Raw genomic sequence first — 21538 nt, forward strand, 5'->3', positions numbered from 1 at the left:
AAGGTGAGCAAAAAAATCGAAGAATTTCTACAAATCCATTCTGATATCCCCCAAATCTGACTGACAGTTCCGGTGCCTACAAAATGCTCACACAAGTTTTACTTCAACACCTTTTCTACGCCTTGGCCAAATGGCTGCGAAAACGCTCTCAAACACATAAACAGCCAACAAAAGCATAGATCTTCCGATTCGAGATTCACAAATCGAAAATGAACGAAAAATGCTTTCAAAATTTTGGGATTTTCCTGAATTGGGCGTCCTGGATGCCTTTGATGCCTTTTCTTGACGTATATCCATAACGGCCTTTTTGTATTGTAGAATCACGTTTCATTGGCTGAAGCGTTCGAGCACATGTTACATTTGATAGGAACGTCGAAGTCAACGTGCTGAAAAAAATAAAATTGACTATAGTGTGCGCTATGTGCAGGTCATTGGCCTCGGTCGTTTAAGGTGGTCGTAACAAAACAAACCAAAAGCAATTTCGGGATGGTTTTAGAGGTGGCTCACGATATTAAGGCAAATTTAGCTTCCGGTATTATATCGTCGTTTTATCAATTGCAAATCGTGGGTGCAATTGGCCACCTTCATTTGACTCGTATAGAGATGTGTCTCGGTCCCGTATACACTCCTTCCTTACATCCACATAATGAACCGGGCGAATACGCTCCCACTCAAGTGCAGATGTACGGGTTTTTGATGGCCCCTATTTATGACACTGTAGCAGTCGCTTACAACCCCAGATGTTCAACTTACCACGATGGTAGCTTTGGAGGTGGTGCCAACGTCGAAGTCACGTGCACTTGCGACGATAATAATTGCAGGAATGTTGTCGCTTCACCCTGGGCTGCATGCAGTCCTCGCTTTCGCAGCCAAAGACGAGAATTTTTTTACCCTCCATCACTGTGGCGCATATAAATACGCTCAAGTTTCTCAACAAGAAAAAAAAAAAAACATCTCAGCAAAACAGTTTTTTCAAGATGTCCGAAAAGTTCCTCTTTACCTCTGAATCCGTCGGCGAGGGCCACCCCGACAAGATCTGCGACCAGGTGAGTGACGCTATCTTGGATGCTTGTCTTGCCGTAGACCCACTTTCCAAGGTCGCCTGTGAAACCGCTGCCAAAACCGGTTTGATCATGGTGTTCGGTGAGATCACCACCAAGGCCCAGTTGGACTACCAAAAGATCATCAGAGACACCATCAAGCACATTGGCTACGACAACTCGGAAAAGGGTTTCGACTACAAGACCTGTAACGTGCTTGTGGCCATTGAGCAGCAGTCGCCAGATATCGCCCAGGGTTTGCACTACGAAAAGGCTCTTGAGGAGTTGGGTGCCGGTGATCAGGGTATCATGTTCGGATATGCCACGGACGAGACCCCCGAGAAGTTGCCATTGACGGTTCTCTTGTCTCACAAGTTGAACAAGGCGCTTGCTGACGCCAGAAGATCTGGCGAGCTCGCCTGGTTGAGACCAGACACCAAGACCCAGGTCACTGTCGAGTACGAGAAGGACGGCGGTGCTGTCAAGCCATTGAGAGTGGACACCGTGGTCATCTCCACCCAGCACGCTGAGGAGATCACCACCGAGGACTTGAGAACGGAAATTTTGGAGAAGGTCGTCAAGAGAACCATCCCTGCTCACTTGTTGGACGACAAGACCGTGTACCACATCCAGCCTTCGGGCAGATTCGTCATTGGTGGTCCTCAGGGTGACGCTGGTTTGACTGGTCGTAAGATCATTGTCGACACCTACGGTGGTTGGGGTGCCCACGGTGGTGGTGCTTTCTCCGGTAAGGATTTCTCCAAGGTGGACCGTTCGGCGGCTTACGCTGCTCGTTGGGTCGCCAAGTCCTTGGTGAACGCCGGCTTGGCCAGAAGAGCTCTTGTCCAGTTCTCCTACGCCATTGGTGTTGCTGAGCCATTGTCCATTCACGTGGACACCTATGGCACCTCCAAGTATTCCTCGGAGCAGTTGGTGGACATCATCAACAAGAACTTTGACTTGAGACCTGGTGTCATTGTGAAGGAGTTGGACTTGGCCAGACCAATCTACTTCAACACCGCCTCCTACGGTCACTTCACCAACCAGTCCAACCCTTGGGAACAGCCAAAGGAGTTGAAGTACTGAGCACAGCTTAGAGATTCACACTATACACACGACATGGGTGATAGTTTGCAACAAACCATTGCATCATCACAAGCTTAAAAGTTAATGCGACGACTCGCGTATGACCATAGCCCTTCGCTCAACACCGAGGGCTCACCTATATTTACTTCAACCAGATAGTCTTTCATTTGGTACACTTCACGGATTTATTTTTTTTTTTTTATTTTTATATTTTACTTTGGGATAGAGTTTTTGCATTAATGGGGTCCTCAACGGACAATTAAGTTTATAGAGGAATACAGACGTTTTAGTTTGATTCGTTCATCTCATGTAGCGTTGATTGTATTGGTCGTAGGAGATTCTTCGGGTCGCCTATCAACCTCGACGATTACATCTACTCATTCACATCCTTGATAAACGAAAGGCATTCCCACATCAATATAACGCCTCTTTATATTTATTCAACCCGTTTAAATCAACATACTTTTCTGAATTTCTGAGTTATGAACCAATTACGAAAGTGAGTATCAGAAATCACACATGTTTTTCATCTGGATTATTGCATTGTTGTTCATGAATTTAAAGGAGACTCAGACAACGTGTAGATAACGTTGATGTCCTTAGACTTTCCCTTTAGTTGTTCCTTCCCCATTTTGGGTTCTCCTTTTGCAATTCTTCAAATACTTAATGCTAATGCTTTTCACGAATAACAATCATGTTGCCTTCTTTCGAACCTTCAGGCGTCCTTTATGATAATACTAACGCCCAGCCTTTCTTCTATGATCAGAAAAGTCAGGAGCTTCTCACTGGAGTGATAGATGAATCACGCTTCTCATTTGTCTTCACACCACATGAAGTACTTCGGAAATGGTTTGAGCCAGATAAACTCAATGTGGAAGACAAGGATATACGGTCATACGAACGCCAACTTAAGCTTGATCTTTTGCGTCGCCTGAAAGTGGAAGAAGCCAAACGACTGAATAAAACGGATACAGACAACGAGGCATTCTTTCGTAAACCAAAGATGGACGATTCAACTATTGACCCTCAAAAGATACACAAAATTCATTTTTCAAAGGCAAGTTGTGCAAAGAAGGTTTCTTGTCATGAAGCTGGGATGGTTCCAAAGAAGGAAACGGCCACAGTTCACAAGACTAAGCGAGTCAAATTTGAAGAAAGTGTTCCAGTTCTTCCAACTGCACTGATCAAAAAAGAGCCAGCTGCTCCCACAAATAAAACTGCAATCATAAACCCAGCAAAGAAAAGGGTCCCAGCTATCGACTACAATAGGCTCCAGTTCGAGCGGTGTTTCCCGATCAACAGGCGTGCCCAGTAAGATGAAGTCCGAGTCAGTGATTGGAACCTCGAAGAACTAACCAAAAGGCATTCAACTTCAGGATTTGTATTCCACCGAATGGATGACTTAAAAAAACGTGTTGTCCAGGATACAGCCAGAGCAGCCAATGTTAACAAAGAATCCAATAAATGTCTAACTAAAATGAACACTCAATTCACTCAATCAAGCGAGCTCTATAAATAAATACGTCAACCGGATACGGCTAAGCAACGTGGAGCTTTGAGTACTTATACCACGATAGCGTAGCAGCAGTGATCCCCAAGGCCAGCCCAAAGAACACATCAAAGAAATGGTGTCTATAGTCCTGGACCCTGCTCAAGGCAATGTACGTGGCCAACAACGCCGGAGCCGCCACCACCAACAACGAGGCAAAGCGAATCTCCTTCTTCTGTACCCTAGCCCACTGCCATGCCCAGAGCAGCAAGTAAAAGAGCCCCGAGAACCCGATCGACGAGTGGCCCAGCGGCGTCAGCTTCATCCCGTCCACAATGGCCAGGGCGCCTCGAGGCATCGTGCACACGCTGACCGTGACAAGCTGGTCAATTGGAGTGCCCTTAGCAGCACCACAGCGGTCGAGAAAGTCTGGGCGTGGGTTACCAATCCAGTTCTTGAGAATATCGGTAAGACAGCCATTGACTGTCAAGGAAACCCAGAGCCCCAAAAGCGTACGCTGGGAAACAACCGTGTCTTTTGAAAACCCGTACTGGAAAAACGCAATGATCGCCGTGGGCACTATCGCCGAAAGGAAGTAAAGCTGGTTATCGGTAACTCTCTCATGTTCAGCAAAAGGGTGCTGGAGCCGATGATCTGAGAGAACAAACTGGCGGTAGAAGGGCTCAGCGGGCTCGAGCCAGAGAAAGAACACCGCAAGAAGCACCGCCACCGTGAGCCAGTCCGGGTGTATTTTGGACATTGGGGTAGGAGTAGTGAAAAGTAAATATTAATCTATCGCGTCTGGAGAGAGCAGTAGTTATGTTCGCAACCGAGCGCTTGACGGATGGGGATGGGGTTACACAAAAATAGCTACATAGTGGAGAAGAGAGGAAATTGAAAAGACGGGTCCTCCTAAGTTGACCTAAGATCTCTGTTGTTTGGAGGGTTTGTTGATCAGGCTGGTTTTACGGGATCTTTTCGTGGGGGCCAGAAACGTGGCTCTTTTTTTTGCAACCATTGTTCAACGCCTGCGATGGATCTGGTCCAATAAGCACGAGGCACTGCGAGAGCCAAGGACGTGAGTCAATTCGTGACTCGGGAAGGGACAAAGAGTCAGGAAGTCAGCGGTAAGGAAATGATTGGGTTCAGACGTCGGCTCTTGAAATATTGGCTGTAAGCAATTCATCAGTAAAGTACTGGCAAGTACTCAGAGAACGACGTATACTGAAGAAGAGATCGCTACGTTTAAGTCACTCAAAATGGTCAATGGATCTCCCAGGCTGTAATTTGATCAATTGGCTCCGTAGTTTACTTTTAGGCATCATCGCTTAATAGGGTATTGTATCCATAGAGGGGAAGAAACGTTTTGTCCCACCAGCACTACCGATGAGATACTCATCGAGGCAGTCGTTCTACCATGTCTTTTTCTTGATCTCTATTTTCTTATTTTTTGTTTCACTTAGCAGACAGAGTAGTGGGACCAATTTCTTTGACTGGCGAATTCTGAAAGTATGGACGAGCGTCCTTTTTCAGATAAAGCACTTACTTTGATCCAAACAAGTCACCTCAACTGACCGAACCTTCAATCATTATTGTGTTTCAATCACTTCGCATGGTATGTCTTATCTTAAGGTGTAGTCATTTTATCCCACGATCTCTATTGTCTACACCCTGCGGACCCACATACCACCTTCGGGTAAAGTTTCCGGGCTTTCCTTTGTGATCAGAAATTATTCGTTTTTGTTCTCGAGAAAATATGACATAGCTGATTTTACAACTTTACCCGGGAAAATTTATAAATTAGTGTGCTGAATTGCATTGCACCCTGTCTCCAAAAGCCTCCGATGAACTCTGACACAAATGTTGTAGATAGCAGACTTAGCAGCAATCTCCAGGATAAATCTTCAAATTATTTTTTCAAGCTAATCATGATCTTCCAATAGTTATAGCTTTCGCTCGGACAATGCTACCATTCAGACTTCTACCCCAGCTAGGACAAAAACCGGCTTTCTTGTGTCACACGTGGAAGATAAACTCCTAAAAACATCATAGACGGCCTACCATGGACCTGAAAAGCGAAAAAGACACACGTCGTTTGCATTCTTTCGGCGCCTGTGCCAGATCACTTTTGCGCTTTTGAAGCCGCCTGCTGAGGTGGACATACTTACTACAGTCAAGGGTTCGTACATGTAATTTTTGCTCTGTATTATGCTAAACGTATCGTAAGATTGGAATTAAAGAAAAGTGAAACCCGTTTTAACCCATGAGCTCTATTGCTTCAAGTCAGAGTCAGACGACTCAGCCTGCTGGGTAACATATCTATCAGCGCCCAACTTGGTGGTGTCCACCTCGTCGTGGTATTTCTCGCAAATCTCCTCCAAAGTCATTCTCTTGGTCTCAGGAATCAAGAGCGTTGTGAAACATCCAAGCAACATGAAAAGAGCGAAGATCTCGATAACGTGAGGAAGGAAACAGTTCTTGTCGTCCTTGGCACATCCGTGGTTCACCAAAGTACCAAGACACGTCTGGGCAACAATGGCACCAACCTTACCGGCGGCAGCAGAAATACCGTGGGCAGAAGATCTGTATCTGGTTGGGAAACACTCACCTGGGACAATGAAAGTGGTGGTGTTGGGGCCAAAGTTCTCAAAGAACTGACACAAGACGTAGAGAGCCAACTTACCGTGCTGGCCAAGTTTGTGGTTGGCGAAACCAAGGATACAGAAGAAAATGGTCAAAAGGACGAATCCCATAAGCTGGATTGGCTTTCTACCAACCGTGTCAACAGTGGCAGCGGCAACCCAGTAGCCTGGTAAGGAACCAGCACACACCAAGATCAAGTTACCCACAGCGGTGTTCCAGAAACCTTTGTAGATGTTCTTGTCAGCAGCGTAACCAATAGCTTCCAAAATGACCGCGGTGTTAAGACCCAAACCGTAGTAGGCAATGTCCAACATGAACCACGAGCCAGCAGTACCAATCAAGTACTTACCGTACTTCCACTGGCCAAAGTGTCTCCAGAAGTCCTTGAACGAGGCCTTTGGAGGAGTGATGTCCTGAGCTGCAGCATCGAGAACAGCCTCAATGTCGGCCTGCTTGTCCAAGTGAGCAATGTCCTCAACATCAAGAGAGTAACGAGGAGACTCGGCAATGGTCAATCTATAGTACAAGGCAATGCAGCCAGGAACACAGCCAAAACCAATCAAAACTCTCCACATCTGGTCGCAAGCCTTCACACATTCGTCGACACATCCGTGCTGCTCGTAAGGCTGCAAATCGCTCTTGTAGCCCGCAACAAGAATCAAGGCAACGATACCGGCGAGAATCTGGCCCAAACCTTGGTTGGAAAACACAGCAGCCATGATGGCACCTCTCCACTTGGTAGTAGAGAACTCAGAAGAAATAATCGAGGACAAGGGGTAGTCACCACCAATACCAATACCCATAATAATTCTCATGGTAGCGAAAATAGCAGGGAAACTGATGGCTGGAGAAGGGCCAAGAATACACTGAATGATGGTAGCGCAGATCATCACAATCAACTCCAAACCGTAAATCTTCTTTCTGCCGACAAAGTCAGCCATCATACCAAAACCCAACTGGCCAATAACTGTACCCACCGAGGTGGAAACTTTCAACAAGGTCTGAGTGGAGTCAGGAATCTTACCGCCCCAGTAAACGTTGGTCAACATGGTGATACCCAAGTTGATGGCGAAAATGTCGTAAGAGTCGGTCATGAAACCCACACCTGCGATCATAATCATCTTGATCTGGGTCCAACCAAAACCAGAGTTGTCAATCTCTTCAAGCGCCAACCTTCTTCTCTCCAATGGGTCCTCCACATGGGCAAACTTGTCCAAGTAGTCCTTGAAGGCGGTCTTACCGCCGAGGTTCTTTTTCTGGTGGACAACAGGCTGGATTTTCTCGGACATGAGAAGCTTTAGTTAGTTAGCGATAGAAAAAATCCACAACCTCCAAAGCCTGCTCCTTATATAGTTTTCCACTGGGGCCATGCATGGAGCTCGTCTGGCTGCGAAAGGCATTGATTAATTACTGCTTGTGCTGCAGAGAAGATGCATTGGGTGCATACAAAGTGCACTCATCTAATGAAGCACATGGGCGAGGAGGTCCTTCTTGACGCTAATAACGGCGATTTTGAAGGACATTTGGAGAAAAATTTTGATGAATACCAACCCTAATGGCACTATAATAGTCAAGAATCACTTATCCTTTTTTTCCGCCGTTTTTTCCACCCAAATTCGTCTTTTTAACGTCCCACACACCCATCAAAAACCTTCCGCGTGGGCAAAAAGAAAAAGGACCCTCCGAAGTTCGTTTTCAAGTGGGTCAAATGCCCAACGTCGGCTAAATGTGCTGCCATTCGCCGTAGATGCGCCCATTGCCCTTTTACCCCTTCTCTTTCACCGCTTCTTTCGTCGAAGATGTACTTTTCGCAGCCAACGTGCGACGCTTCGCTTCACCTGTCAAAGCTGTCAAAGAAGTCCTATTTTTCTTCTTGACATCGAAGCCTTCAAACGAATCCTTGGCAACGATCCACGATCCTCTGAAAGCCTGGGTTTCTTAGCTTCGTGTGAGCGATTACCCATTTGGACTTGGCCAATTTCTCAGAAGCCTTCCCCCACGTGGTGGTGCGCCCCAAGCTTATCTGCGGCGCGCTATATTTGCACCCACGTTTCATGGACCACGCACGACCTAGCGGGAGGGCAACAACATGACCAGAGACAAACAATTCTTCGTAGTATTTATGATAGCAAAAGATTTTATATGTTCTTTTCTTTTTTTTTTATATTTTTATTTTTTAAGTCCGCTCTGTTTGACGTTTTCTTTTATTCTCCAATGCTTCGTCCACTTTTCTCTTCTCGGTGTTATTAGTAAAACGTGGGGCGCTCTATATACATTGTCTTTGCTCCTGGTGCACCATTTTAGCCATGCGATTCGCAGCCATTCGTAGCCAGCTGGGCCAATAATGGACTTACAATGTAAGATATCTAACTCATAAGGCGATCCTTCTCCATCATGAGAAGGCGCTCGCGTAAATCGGCCAACTCCCGGGCCTGTGCCTTGAGCTTCAAATCCTTCTCACTGTTTTCCTGGTGCAAGAACTCCACTTTGCTATTGTACTGGTTGATCATATTCTGGTAGTTGAAGTTTTCGTCGTTGTATCGTTTCATCTGGGTGGTTTTGCTCTCGTTCTCAAACTCAAGCGTCCGGATCTGTTTTTGCAACTTCTCCTCTCGCAACTCTCCCTCTGCAATCTCGTGCTTCAACCGATCTACTTGTGAGTTGAGCTTGCTGAGGTTTTGCTCCAAATATTTGAGCTGCTCGTTCGAATAGAGCTTCTCTTCTAGATCGCTAATTTTGCTCTTGAGTTCCTCGTTGGTTTTTTTGACGCTTTCATTCTCTCGCACCATTACCAAGTTTTCCGTCTTGGCCAGCTTGTATTGCCCATCGCTACTGTCCCAACGGTCCTTCACCGTTTTGAGCTCTTCCTTCAAATTAATCTTTTCCCGCTCAAGCTCGCTTAAGTGCTCTCTCACAAGATCCAAATTACCACGTGTGTCTCTGAGGGAGTCCTCGAGTGAGGCGACTTCCTCTTCGAGCCTAGCCTTTGTTTCCTTGAGAGTCTTGTTTATTCCGCTTAATTCTTGCATCTCTCGTGCATTGTCATCGAGGAGTTGCTTAAGCGTGCTCATCTGCTTGGTGTGATTCTCGATCTTTCTTTCATATGCTATCTTATCATTCTTAAGGTTCTCGTTTTCCACCTTTAGATCCTCGTTTTCACTTGATAACTTATCGTTCTCCTCGGAAACTTCCTCATTTTCTGCCAAAACTTCCTTCTTGATCCTGACCAACTCGTCGTTTTCAAGCTTCAACCGTTGCGACTCCTTGATCAATTCAGTTTCCTTTTCCATCTTGAACTTGATCTCCTGGCGCAACAACCGAATCTCCTCCTTGTGCTCGCCAATCTTGTGCTTCTTTTCACCATAATTGTCATTAAGGTACTGCAACCGGTCCTCCAATTGCTTGATCGAAGACTCCAATTGCTCCTCACGATGAGACTGTTTCTTCAACGCTTCCTCAAGCTCGTTTTTGGCTTGTCTCAACTGCTTGATCACTCGCTCGCTTGCTCGAACCTCTTCACGTAAGAGCTTTAATTCATTAGATTTCAGTTCGAGCTCAGTGCGAGCTTCTTGCTCGTGCCGTTTGCTAATTACGACGGCCGACTCAGCAAGTTCGAGCTTATCATAATATTGTTCACTCCGCTTTTTGTACTGTAATAGAGATTCATTAACTTCATCGTGGCGCTTGTTGAGTGTCTCATTTTGAACCTTGAGCTTGGCTAATGTCTCCTCGTAATCATTGATGGCAGTCTTGACTCCACTCCTCTTGACCTCGTACAATTCATCCTCACTTTCCCTGAGCAACGTCTTGAGCCTAAGAATTTCGCTCTTGGACTTACTTAACTCATCCCTCGTTGTTCTCAATGTGCCGACAATATCCTTGTAGATTCTAGCAAAGTCTCCGCTATTGACAACCGTGCTAAGACTTCCTATGCTGCTGCTAGGTGTGAGTGATTGCAGATCGTATGGGGCTTTCGGTGATGATGACAGCAGCGACAGACTTCCCATCAGCATTGCTTGACCGACTCTCTTCTCCAACTCGCTTATGCGCTTCTGTGACTCGTAGTATTTTGCCTCGAAGTCATTCGAACTGTTGATGCCTCGGCTCATTTGTAGCTTGTTCAACTTCTTTTGAAGCTCAATGGCATAGTTCTCTGCTCTCGTGACATTTGCCTCCTCCTGTTTCAACCGAACACGTAGATTCTTGATCTCCTCAAATGTTCTAGATCCGTTGGACAACGCCATCTTTGCCTCCTCGCCCATTGCCATCGATCTTCGAAGCTCACTGCTACGTTTCAGCGGGCTCTCAAAACTGTCATGAACTTTTTCACGTAGAGCTTTTACCTCCTCAGTCAAACGTTGATTCTCGAATTTTTCCTTTCGAATGACAGCGTTAGATTCGTTCAATTTGAGTTTGATTTGAGCGAACTCATCTGCAAGTGAAGGATCAATTGATTTGGCGCTGTTTGGAGGAACATTTTCTTTATTTTGAAGTTTGGATTTCAAATCCCTCACTTTATCCTTCAACTTGGCGATCTCATCAGAGTATTCTGCCTTGGCTCTAGCCAAATACTGGGACTCGTGTCTCAAGCTCTCGAGGGAACTGGAGTGCGATTCGGCCCGCTGTATCTGTCTGGCGAGCTCATCTTTGCAGCTTTCGAGCTCTACTTGAATCCTGCTGTTCCGCTTCTTCTCAAAATCTAACTGGTCCTGCAACAGCTCCTGATCACGAAGCTGAGACTCGAGAGTTCTTAAGTTTCTGGATAAGGCCTTGTGTTTGCTCTCGTGGTCCTTGATTTCACTGAGTTTCTCAGCAAGCTCATCTTCCAAGCGACGAATTTTCTTTTGCGCTTCCTCATGCTGACTCTGTAAGGCACTCGTCTCTTCCATATGCTTACTGGCAAGGGTATTACGCTTCATGTCATAAGCACTTTCCATCAGTGTGATCTTTCTCTCAAGAGAAACCTTTAATGATTCCAAATCTGTGACCTTCTTTTTGTGCTTGGAATAGCTATCTCTGAGTTCGTCTAGCTCTCTGGATGAAGCCTGAAAGTCTTCCTCCTGAGATTTGAGAGCAAGAATTTCTGCTTCAAGAGATTCCACTTTCTTCTTCAAACCGTTAGTCACCTCATCATTCTCTTTCAAATCTCTCTTCTCATTTTCAAGATCTCCGATTTGGCTTTGCAATGTCTCAGCTCGCTGCTTTTCATTCGCAAGCTCGGAGGTCAAAGTCTCAACCTCCTTCTCAGTTTTCTCTAGCTTTGCTTTGAGAGCATCCATCTCCAGAGAGAGCTCAGCTTTCTCTGTAGATAGCTTCGTGCTCATTGCTTTCACTTCCTTGAGTTGACGAGCAGTTTCTTCCAACTTCGCATTTCTTGACGACTCTTCAGATTGAAGCTTTCGCAACATATCCCCTTTCTCGGAAATGATTTGGTTATTCTTGATTATTTCATCCTCAAGTTTCATGAGTTGTGTCTTGAGTTTATCGTTTTGCTGCTCAAGTGAGTTTTTGGCGTTCTCAGTGTCTTTCAACTTAGCATTGATTTGTTTGAGACTTTCATTCATCTCTTTGGAATCTAAGACTTTGACTGAGTCCTCCAAAAGTGGTTTCAAGCTGACAAAGAGCTTAAGCCAGGGACTCTTTCCCTCGTTGACAAGCTCATCGAGCTTTTGAAAGTTACGGGCCACCACCTGAGATGCCTGGATAGTGGCGATCTGACTTTTGAAGTTGACCCTGGCAGCTTGGCCACGATAAGCACTTTGGAACTCTGTAATGATCTTCTTGAGTCTGAGATCACGTAACTCCTCTAGTTTGCCGAGAATGCCATTCTTAAAGAATATTTTGGTTATGCCTAGTTTGTAGACCTCAGGATCAAGCTCAGTATCCTTGAGAATAAGCTCACTATTCGTCTTCATATTTTTCGTAAACACAATGTCATTTGAATTGAGAATTGCGTAACGACCATAAAACTCTTCGAACGTCATCTTGTTGGGGTATCCTGCTCTGGCAATCCGGATTCCTTCTAGCACACCATTGCATCTTAACTGATTGAGCACAAGCTCCTTGTCAAATTTGTTAGGGCGCTTGGAAAGATTCGGAAGGATACATCTTACGAAGTGTGGTTCTGTGCTATTGAGTTGATCCATGAGTGTGCTCAACTGTTCCTTGTGCTTTTGGGAAACGGTTTTGAGCTTGGATCCTTTCTTTTTGGGTGACATGTTCCCCGATAGTTTTGACTCCACATCTTCTTGAAAGAGTCTTTGGACGAATTCGTTGGAGGATTCATGAAGGAGTTGAACTATATTCTCACTCACAGGATCAGTGTTCTTCTGAATCCAATTTTCGATATTGTAGTCCACTAAGCCAGCGTAGTGGTCAATGATGAAACCATTGCGAACCTTGTTGGCTCTGAAGCTCTTTGATTTGCCATCGGCCCACAGCTCCAAAAGCTTGTCAATAAATGTCTCGTCACTTGCCTTAGGCATGATGCACTGGTCGTCAAGAATTTCCAAGATACCCATTGGTTGTTTTGTTTCTATGAGGTCGATAGTAGGTTGCAAATCTAGCCCGAAGTCAATGAACTCCCACTGAATATCTTCACGCAAGTATTCGCTCTGTTCAAGAATAAAGGAATGATGGTTGAAAAATTGTTGCAACTTCTCGTTGGTATAGTTAATGCACAACTGCTCAAAGGAGTTCGTTTCAAAAATCTCAAACCCTGCTATGTCCAACACACCAATGAACCTATCGCTATTCCACTCTCCTAGGTTCTCGTTGATGCGGGCAATGATGAACTGGAACACCTTTTCGTACAAATGTTTGGCGAATGCGTCAATAGTCTGCTTTACTTCAGCGGCTTTTCTCAGCTTTTGAACAAACTCTCTGCCAGCCTTCACACGAGGTCGAAGAAGATTGGTGGATAATTCTTGAGAGTCAATACCAAGCATCTTGGCTATCACGTCGATATTGGAGTCCTTGTCGAAGCTAGTCTGCTCGGACTTCCATGATGTGAACCCGACGTTACCGAGGTGCAAGATGATCGCAAGAGTCATGAATATACTGTCAATTTCGGTCTTTTCGAAGCCCATGACGGTGAAGGCCTCGATGAGGGTTGTAAACTCTCTGGCATCATCAACATTGGGGATCGTAGCCACAGACAGACTGATGTAGTTGTACTTTTTGATGGAGGGTTCGAGGTGGTATTTGGACTTCAAATTCTGCGGGGTCTCTCCTCGAAGAAGCTGGTAGAATGCATGGTAGTTCCTCTCGTCCAGCGACTGGTGCAGCACTCTCAGCTTCTCCAAGAGATAGTAGTCAATGGTGGCGCCTGAAATAAGGCCTTTGGGGTCAAAAGATATCTTGATGAATTTGCCAAATCGGGACGAATTGTTGTTCTTTATCGTTTTGGCGTTGCCAAAGCTCTCTAGGATAGGGTTTGCACGAAGAATCTTGTTATGTATGTCGTTTGCGTGATCTGACAGAGCATTTGTTGATATCAGAGAGAGATACTGGATCACTTTTTTCGTGTTTTCTGTTTTTCCAGCACCGCTCTCGCCAGTTACCAAGATCAGCTGGTCTTTGCCGTTTTCCAACATGTTCATGTATGTGTTTTCAGCAATGGCAAATATGTGAGGAGGGAGCCTGTCCTCCAGCTTCTTGGATTTCAGCAGCGAGTGGAACTTTTTCAACACGCTTGTATCGTATATTGGGAGACTTTTGTATGGGTTGATGGCTACCAAGAACAACCCCGAGTAAGTATAGATCAAGTCATCGTTGTAGCGTAAAAACAAGTTGTAGATGACGGAGGGCTCGTTCAAATGCGTCAATTCGGCCATGTCGTCGCATTTGTTGAATTTCGGTGGGTTGCAGTTCTCCAACACCTTCTGGGGCAATTCTATAGTGGTCTCGGTGCCGTTTTTCACCACCGTCACGCTGCAGAGGCCATTTTTCTTGTATTCTGTGATGAACCCACGAGCGAAAAGTTCGTCTTTATCAGGCACCCACACCCAGTTTTTCGTGCTAAAGTCGTCAGACATTGGAGAAGGTGGAGGTGGGTTAGAGAAGTGGTAGGTTTAACGTGTAACAAAAAAGGTAAACAAACGGTGGGAGTGCGGTCACGTGATGGAGTAGTTGGTTGGAAGGCGGTGAAGGAGTCAAAAACAAAATAAATACAAACACAAAATTAGACAAGTTCGAAGTATGGAAAAGTCAAGCTGTGCCTGCGGAATTTGATGCTTCAAAGGGTGTTGAGAAAGCTAGTGATTTTGGATTTCTGAGGCGATCTGGTACAGGAGCGATGGAGATTCCTCAAAAGGGACTAAAGCGCACACATCAAGGAAAGGTAAACAAACGGTGGACAAAGGGCAAGCTTTTGGCAAGGTTTTCGCTAGGTTTTGGCAAGCTTTTGACAAAGTTTTGGCAAGCTTTTGGCAAAATTTTGGAATGTGAAGATTAGTTCTTTCTACTGTGGATTTCACAAAGTACGTGGATTTTCGACGTTTGGGGCTCTCATGGGAATTCGCAGCCTGGGCGGTATGTTGCATTTTCCAACGCAATTGTAACACCCACTGGCTGTAGAGTTGCAAACGAGAAAGAGTCCCATATAGGGAGAAGTTTTTCGCAAGATGAACACATCGTACAAGTTACTTCCCTTTACTGACAAGATATAGGAGAAGATGAAAGACAAGAGTGAAGCCGACAACGAGGCTGATTTTGGGGAATTTTCGTCATTGACAGTGCTCCCTACTGGTGGCTGCAGTGGTTAGTTGGTGGAATTCAAATTTGGCCCAAAGAAATTTTCATTTGATGGCGGCATTCCAAAAACAATGAACTTTGCACTTACTTTTCATTTTTTTTGATTTTTGTGTTTGGTCAATGGCTTTATATAGCCCTGATCTACGGCTTTAGCTAGATCGATGGCTGCGAGAGAATACAGGCCAGCGGCCAGCCGTGTATTGCCAAAAAGAGACAATCCAGGTTCCGCCACTTGTTGCCAGTGGCCTTATCTCGTTAAAAGAGCCCAATTGATGAGTTGCTGACTTTACAGTTCCAGAGCCAGAAATCCGCTACTGGAATTTTACAGAGCTCAAGTTTTAAGGTGCATACTATATTTTGATGAAGGAGATTGAGTAAGATGAAGGAGATTGATCAAGATGAAGGAGATTGAGTAAGATGAAGGAGATGATTCGGATTCAGATCATTACGTGTATCTGTATTTTTTCATGTCCTTGGTATGAAGAAGGGGCCATGCCAGGGCTCCAAACAGACTCCAAGGAGACTCAAGATGGACTCCTAGACTCGGCCATGCCGGTCTGAGACAGCGCTTGTTCAGGACCCTTAGTGGACGCTCACTACTGCCGCCACTTTCCTCCAAATTAACCTTTGCTAAACCACAGTCCCTTACTGTTTTTTTTTATCCTACAATGCTCGGCTCTCATGACTCGTATTATGACTTTGACATCCGCCAAAGCTATGCATTTATCTAAGTGGAACAGGCAGCTTTCTCCCAAATGCGCCGCATTCGCGGTTGAGGTGCACATCGCGACGCGACTGCTTTTCGCAGCCATTTCGCAGCCGTTTGCGGCCCAAAGTCGGCATCGACGTTGTAGTTGCCAATGCTGTTGTGACCCGACAAAGTAGGTGGCGAGATGGCTTCAATGGCCCTTGGGCACCAACGGCAGCGACCACGCCGGGTCGGAAGACGGCATTGGCGAGTACGCCAGCACAAACTGGCCCAGGGTGCCGTACAAAATCGGCGTGGTTTGTGCCGACGATGAAGCGTGGTGCGAGAACACCAGCGACTGCGACGCTGACGGAGGAGTCAACGGGAGCGTGGTTGTGGAGGCGGCAGCCGCTGGGTTGGTGCCAGCGCCAGCGCAACCAAACACAGACGGCGGCTTCAAGTCGTCGTGGCCAATCAGAAGCAAGGCGTCAGCGACACGAGCCACCTCGGACGACGCCAAAGCCGACGGGTCGTCGGCCAAAATGGTCGCCGAGTGGTCGATGACGGCCTTGACGAGAAGCGAGTGCTTGTTGGTGTAGTTGTGGAGCACGGGGATGACGCCCAAGGCGTCATACTTCCGCTGTAGCACCTCCAGAAGCGACGTGGTCTGTAGAAGAAGCATCAAGGCGATCTTGCGCACCTGGTTGAGCGAGGTCTTGTCGAGCCCCAGCAAGAAGGCGCCGGCCACCAGCGGGGCCCTGTTTTCCTCCTCACAGTGACCCGCCAGCGAGTCCAGCACGGAGTTGAGAGCGAGCAAGGTGCGCAAGTTGGAGGCAGCCGCCAGCACCCCGAGCATCGAGCACGCTAGGAGGTTGGCGGTGATGGCCACGAGCGACGCAGGCACCGTCAAGAAGTAGCGATCGTAGAGGGCCAACTCGCAGAAGAAACGGCCCACCGCCGTCACCGCGGACACCTTCAGCAGAAGCGAGTCCAGCACATGGCCCTGTTTGGGTCTGTTGTACTTGCACGGGGTGGAGTGGGCGCCCACGACGCCGCTTTCAGCGATGGCCAAGTGGAGGCACTCTTCCAACAGCGGGTGGGAAATCAGCCACTCCAACGTGGCCAAAATGTGCATTTCCATCTGGACAAACATCTCCTCGTCGTAGGCGTGGCGGCACATGATGGCAAGCTCGCGTAGCGTGGGCACGCGCAGCTTCTTGTCCTCGTATTTGCCTGCTATCCAGAGAGCGGTGCAGCCGACCAACTGGTAGTGGCGCTTGAACACAATGCGTTTGGCGCAGTAGCGGTCGATGATGTTGATGCAGAGAAACAAGGTGGCGGGCTGCAAGCGGAAGCTCTGGTGGAGCTCGATCAAGAAGTCGAGGAGGTACGGTCTCATGTACCACTGGACCTCGGGCTGCAAGTCGATCATTTGTGGGTTGGGCGCCAGCAGCTGCTCAAGCACGGCGAGCCACTGTTTGTTGTCGCCTTTGTACTCGTTGAGGAGCTTTCTATTGGCCTGGGACTCCAACACCTCGAGCGTGTAAGGGTATTGCCTAGGTTTGGCCAATGGGGGTCCGTACTTCATGCTGGAAGATATGGGGGATGATTAAGATGATGGAAGGCGGATGACACGACACGAGTCAGCACGGAATCCGACCAAGAACTGCCAAAGAAACGGGGATTTGGAGAATAGGTGGTGAGGACGGGTGGGAAGAAGCGCTGAGTCCTAGGTATGGCGAGATGCTCAGGTTGTTTCAGAAGTGCAGACTGGGGAATACTAATGCAACAGCTAAAATGTCCAAGATAATGTCGGAGTAGCGAAAGGTGGGGGGACAATTGGTTTGGGCAATTGAGTGGGCGTCCGTGGGCTCAGTGAGTGTATGGGGTGAGATTGGCCAGGGACTAAGCGAAAGAAAGAAAGAGGTGAATATTCTTTAGACGAGTGAATTGGGGCCAGAGACTGGAGGAGCGAGAAGCGCCTGTTTTATCGCTGGAGCGGCAGGAGGCCGGAAAAAAAAAAATTGGGGGTAGCACCGCGAATTCGAGACATTCGCGGCAGCGTGGAAAGAAGGCAGGCAGGCATGGCTGCGAAACGCGACCCACGTCGAGAAAGTGGTGAAGAAGCAAAGAGGGAAAGGGAAGAACCAAAGACTAAAAGGATCAAAAGATTAAAGAATCAAAGGGTGCAATTTGGAGATTGTAAAAACATCCCGCTACATCTGAAAATTGTACCTGTCCAATTGTAATGTCTTCAAATGAATTCTTCTTGTGCCTCCCCTCCGGCTGCCTGCCTGGCCAGTCTGGCCAGTCGCCCTTTCTTCCTACTGCCTACTGCCTACTGCCTACGCCCGTCGCCCTACACCTTTCCCCAGGTCCACAGGCTCCTCACAATCTCCAGCGGCCACATTCTCTGCTACACTGGCTGCAAAACCACCAAATCCCCCCACCAACGACATTAAAAATCGCATCCTCCACAAGCCATTGGGCTCAACAACGAGATCGGGCACCTTCCCCTTCGATCACTTTGTGCCTCGTTGTTAGCCCGTTGTTAGCCTGTTGTTAGCCCTATGTTCCTTTTGCTCATTCTCGCTCCTACGCCCTACGCGGGTACGCTGCTTTTTATGCGCGCGACTGGGATCCATCCTGCCTCACGAGAAATGGCTGCAAATGCCTAATTGTGAGCGGCTCTAGCAACACATACCGTGGATCGAGCCATTTTCTGTTGTTGAGCTGCTTCTACGCTAGTGCGCTGATGCGCTGGAACACTTATCCACGACGAGCCTGTTTCGCCAGAAATCTCCACCCTCCCTGGCTTTGTGGCTTTCGTTGGTGGTTTAGTTGATCGTGGCTTGCTGGTAGGTCTTAAACGTGCATCACCTGATGGCCACGATAAGCTTTTGCAAGGCTCAATTGGGGTGCTAGTATGCTACTTGGTCTCTACATGCATCCACACATTTTGACTTTCATTTGTCGTTCTGGTATGCCTTTGACTGATATCGAGGTGTTGCCTTCGGCGACATCCTCAGCAACGGTCAACCTCTCCTCCATTCTCCTCTATTAGTATGTACATTAATAGGCTCCACGCCCGCGTCCCGCGGCCGCCTGTTCCGACTCCAGGTTCTTGATCGTCTCGTCCACAGAAAGCAACAATGTCGCTGCCTCCGTGGCCGACTGAAGCGCGTTGATCTTCACAAGCGATGGCTCCCAGATAAAGCTCTCCATGTTGTTTCCCACAGACTCCTTGTGGAAGTCGATCCCGTACCATTTCTCTCCCTTGGCGTGAGCGCTTCTCAATACGTTCAAGAGCTCAATGGCATCCAACCCGGCATTCTCACATAGCTGTCTGGGAATGATCTCCAACGCACGAGCAAACGCTCCAATAATCAATTGCTGTTTGCCAGCAACGGTCTTGGAGTACTCCCTCAAGTATCTCGACACTTCCATCTCTATGGCTCCTCCTCCCGCTACAATTGTACGGTGCTTCACCGCACGCTTCACAATCATAATGGCATCGTGTAAGGATCTTTCAACCTCAGCGATCACCTGCTCGGCTCCTCCTCTCAAAACCAACGTACATGTCTTGGCCTCGGGACATCCACGGAACAAGTTGTATCTGTCGCCTCCAATCTGCCTTTCTTCAAACTCCGCACATGTGCCAATATCCTTCTCGCTGATACCACTGACTGTGGACTGGATGGAGCCTCCCACAGCTTTGATGACACGGTCCATGTCCTCGCTGCTCACACGGCCAGCGCAGAAGATATCTCTGTCGGCAAAATACTGCGTGGCCAAGTCACCAATGGGCAACTTGGAAAGTACAATGTTGGCGCCAGAGTTCTTGATGGCCTCCAACTTATCGAATATGATTTGCCACTCGGCATCGACAATAGCCTGGTAGTCCTTGACCTGGCCCACTCTCACCTCAGCGTTATCCTTCTCAGCTTTTAGCTCCAACTCGACATTGAGATTGAGGATTTTGGGGTTGGTGAATTTCTTGGGTTGCTGCTCAAAACCAGCGTAAGAGAAGGTCTTTTTGAATGCCACTCCGTCCACGAAAAGCGAGTCTTCCATGCCTCCACCAGGAACTTTCTTGACGCCGATCAACTTCTCGTCCAAGTCGTCGTCCAACGTCAATACAGCGTCCACGACCATTTTGGTGAAGAAGTCGGAGTTTTTAGAAATCAACTTGGACGACATGGCCGTCTTGGCACATCTCTCCAAAAGATCTCTGAAATTAGAAGTGTCTTCCTTCTTGATCTCCACTTGAATCTCTTCAATCTTCTTGACAGCCAACTCACAGGCTTTTCTCAATCCTTTCGTGATGAGACGCAGCGAGATGCCATCTTCAATAAATGACTTGGTCTCCTTCAAGAACTCTCCTGCCAAAAAGGTCACCGAAGTGGTGCCATCGCCAACTTCAGCGTCCTGGGCACGTGAGATGTCCACTAGCATCTTAGCAGCGGGATGCACAATATCAAGCAATTTCAAGATGGTGGCTCCATCGTTGGAGATGGTGGTTTTACCGTTCGATGACTTGATCAAGATATCCGATCCAAAGGGACCCAATGTTGGTTTAAGAGTCTCCTGGATAGCCAAACAGGCGTTAATGTTGTTCAAGATCTGGCCCTTGCCCTGCAGGGCATCTGTACCTTCCTTGAGAACAACAATTGTTGGGGTCTGGTTGGAGAAGGCCATTGTATGTGGTAGTATTAGGGTCTGATGTAGGCACTTTTTCGAGGTGTACTAAAAGGGCTTCTGGTATGTGCACGACCCACCGCTGGGAGCCACGAGGACAGCTTTTTCATAACATGAGCGGGATTGTAGTGGAAGCTGACAACTGGATTGGATGCATCCATGGGTTTAAATTTGGTAATGACGGCTTTCAGTGGCGATGTATAAAGACTTTACTTTTACACGTGACTATCATGTGATGCGGTTTATAACGACGTGATTTTTTTCTAAGCTGACAATTACAAACAGTCAAAATTAATCTAAGTGATGATATTATGAGAGCCTTTTGTCCTCTTGAGCTATTCTTGCTCCCCAAATTTGCTTGTGTGCCTCAACCTATTTGAAGATACAATCCTCAAGATCTCATCAGGCTCGAAAACCTCTCGAAACAACACAAGTTTCATCCAAATGTCAAATCCAGCTCGTTGAAGAATTACTCAGGCCTTCATCGTTTTCAGTTTTTGAGACCCTCTACGTATTCTGTGCCGTAATCGTCAACTTCATGCCCCTCCACATAGTGTTTGTAGGATTCGCAGTAGTGAAAAAAAAAAAAAAAAAAAAAGTCAAGATACAGACCAATATCTACAACATAAGACACACAAATCTTCCCCTAATGTTTCCGTCGGCAAGAAGCATTACAAGCGGAGTCCACTTTGTGAACTCCGTAAGACACTCAAGTAATGTCAGGCTTTCCGGCAGAAGAGTGATGAAAACCATCAAGATGGGGAAAGCCAGACCAGCGATCTTCCATCAGTTCGAGACGTTTGTGGAGCTTTCTGACGGCTCTGTGGTAAAAAGAAGATCTCAGGCACCTAAAGACGAGATAAGAATGATCTCGGACCAGCGGTCCAGTCCGATGTGGAATCCAACGAGAGACGACTTAGACGATACCGATCCTAACGCTGTGGGCAAAGTTGATAGATTCAGGAAGAGGTTTGGGGGCTTCGATGGTGCCGAGGAAGCTTCGGAGAAGCTCTCATTTCAGGAGAGAAGAAAACAGGCCAACGAACAGAAGGAGAACTTGTTCGATCTCTTGGGTGAGAATGCCACTGAAGTCAAGGGTGGTAAGGTGCAGCCTAAGTGGGCGAAGAAGAAGAAATAAGG

The 21538-nt window shown here is 47.1% G+C and overlaps 8 protein-coding genes across 8 annotated transcripts; 3 read left to right on the plus strand and 5 right to left on the minus strand. All coding sequences in view use genetic code 12, as the record gives it.

Moving 5' to 3' along the window:
- Window positions 1-977: 977 nt before the first annotated feature.
- SAM2 (methionine adenosyltransferase) lies at window positions 978-2126 on the plus strand (the record flags this gene model as incomplete). Its single annotated transcript, XM_029033189.2, has 1 exon — window positions 978-2126. One exon carries the CDS (start codon window positions 978-980, stop codon window positions 2124-2126), a length of 1149 nt encoding a protein of 382 aa, XP_028891781.1.
- Window positions 2127-2820: 694 nt separating this feature from the next.
- Window positions 2821-3441, plus strand: CJI96_0001179 (uncharacterized protein; the record flags this gene model as incomplete). Its single annotated transcript, XM_029033190.2, has 1 exon — window positions 2821-3441. One exon carries the CDS (start codon window positions 2821-2823, stop codon window positions 3439-3441), a length of 621 nt encoding a protein of 206 aa, XP_028891782.2.
- Window positions 3442-3664: 223 nt separating this feature from the next.
- Window positions 3665-4375, minus strand: CJI96_0001180 (phosphatase PAP2 family protein; the record flags this gene model as incomplete). Its single annotated transcript, XM_029033191.2, has 1 exon — window positions 3665-4375. The coding sequence occupies one exon, from the start codon at window positions 4373-4375 to the stop codon at window positions 3665-3667; it is 711 nt and encodes a 236-aa protein (XP_028891783.2).
- Window positions 4376-5885: 1510 nt separating this feature from the next.
- PHO84 (phosphate transporter PHO84) lies at window positions 5886-7547 on the minus strand (the record flags this gene model as incomplete). Its single annotated transcript, XM_029033192.2, has 1 exon — window positions 5886-7547. The coding sequence occupies one exon, from the start codon at window positions 7545-7547 to the stop codon at window positions 5886-5888; it is 1662 nt and encodes a 553-aa protein (XP_028891784.2).
- A 1077-nt stretch (window positions 7548-8624) lies between these two features.
- MYO1 (myosin 1) lies at window positions 8625-14294 on the minus strand (the record flags this gene model as incomplete). The annotated part of the gene is made up of 1 exon (XM_029033193.2): window positions 8625-14294. The coding sequence occupies one exon, from the start codon at window positions 14292-14294 to the stop codon at window positions 8625-8627; it is 5670 nt and encodes a 1889-aa protein (XP_028891785.2).
- Window positions 14295-15911: 1617 nt separating this feature from the next.
- CCN1 (Ccn1p) lies at window positions 15912-17288 on the minus strand (the record flags this gene model as incomplete). The annotated part of the gene is made up of 1 exon (XM_029033194.1): window positions 15912-17288. One exon carries the CDS (start codon window positions 17286-17288, stop codon window positions 15912-15914), a length of 1377 nt encoding a protein of 458 aa, XP_028891786.1.
- Window positions 17289-18772: 1484 nt separating this feature from the next.
- CCT7 (chaperonin-containing T-complex subunit CCT7) lies at window positions 18773-20398 on the minus strand (the record flags this gene model as incomplete). The annotated part of the gene is made up of 1 exon (XM_029033195.2): window positions 18773-20398. The coding sequence occupies one exon, from the start codon at window positions 20396-20398 to the stop codon at window positions 18773-18775; it is 1626 nt and encodes a 541-aa protein (XP_028891787.2).
- Window positions 20399-21047: 649 nt separating this feature from the next.
- Window positions 21048-21536, plus strand: MRPL36 (mitochondrial 54S ribosomal protein bL31m; the record flags this gene model as incomplete). The annotated part of the gene is made up of 1 exon (XM_029033196.1): window positions 21048-21536. The coding sequence occupies one exon, from the start codon at window positions 21048-21050 to the stop codon at window positions 21534-21536; it is 489 nt and encodes a 162-aa protein (XP_028891788.1).
- Between the last annotated feature and the right edge of the window lie 2 nt (window positions 21537-21538).

Source organism: Candidozyma auris, chromosome 1 (assembly GCF_003013715.1).
Source record: "Candidozyma auris chromosome 1, complete sequence".
NCBI lineage: Eukaryota > Fungi > Ascomycota > Pichiomycetes > Serinales > Metschnikowiaceae > Candidozyma > Candidozyma auris.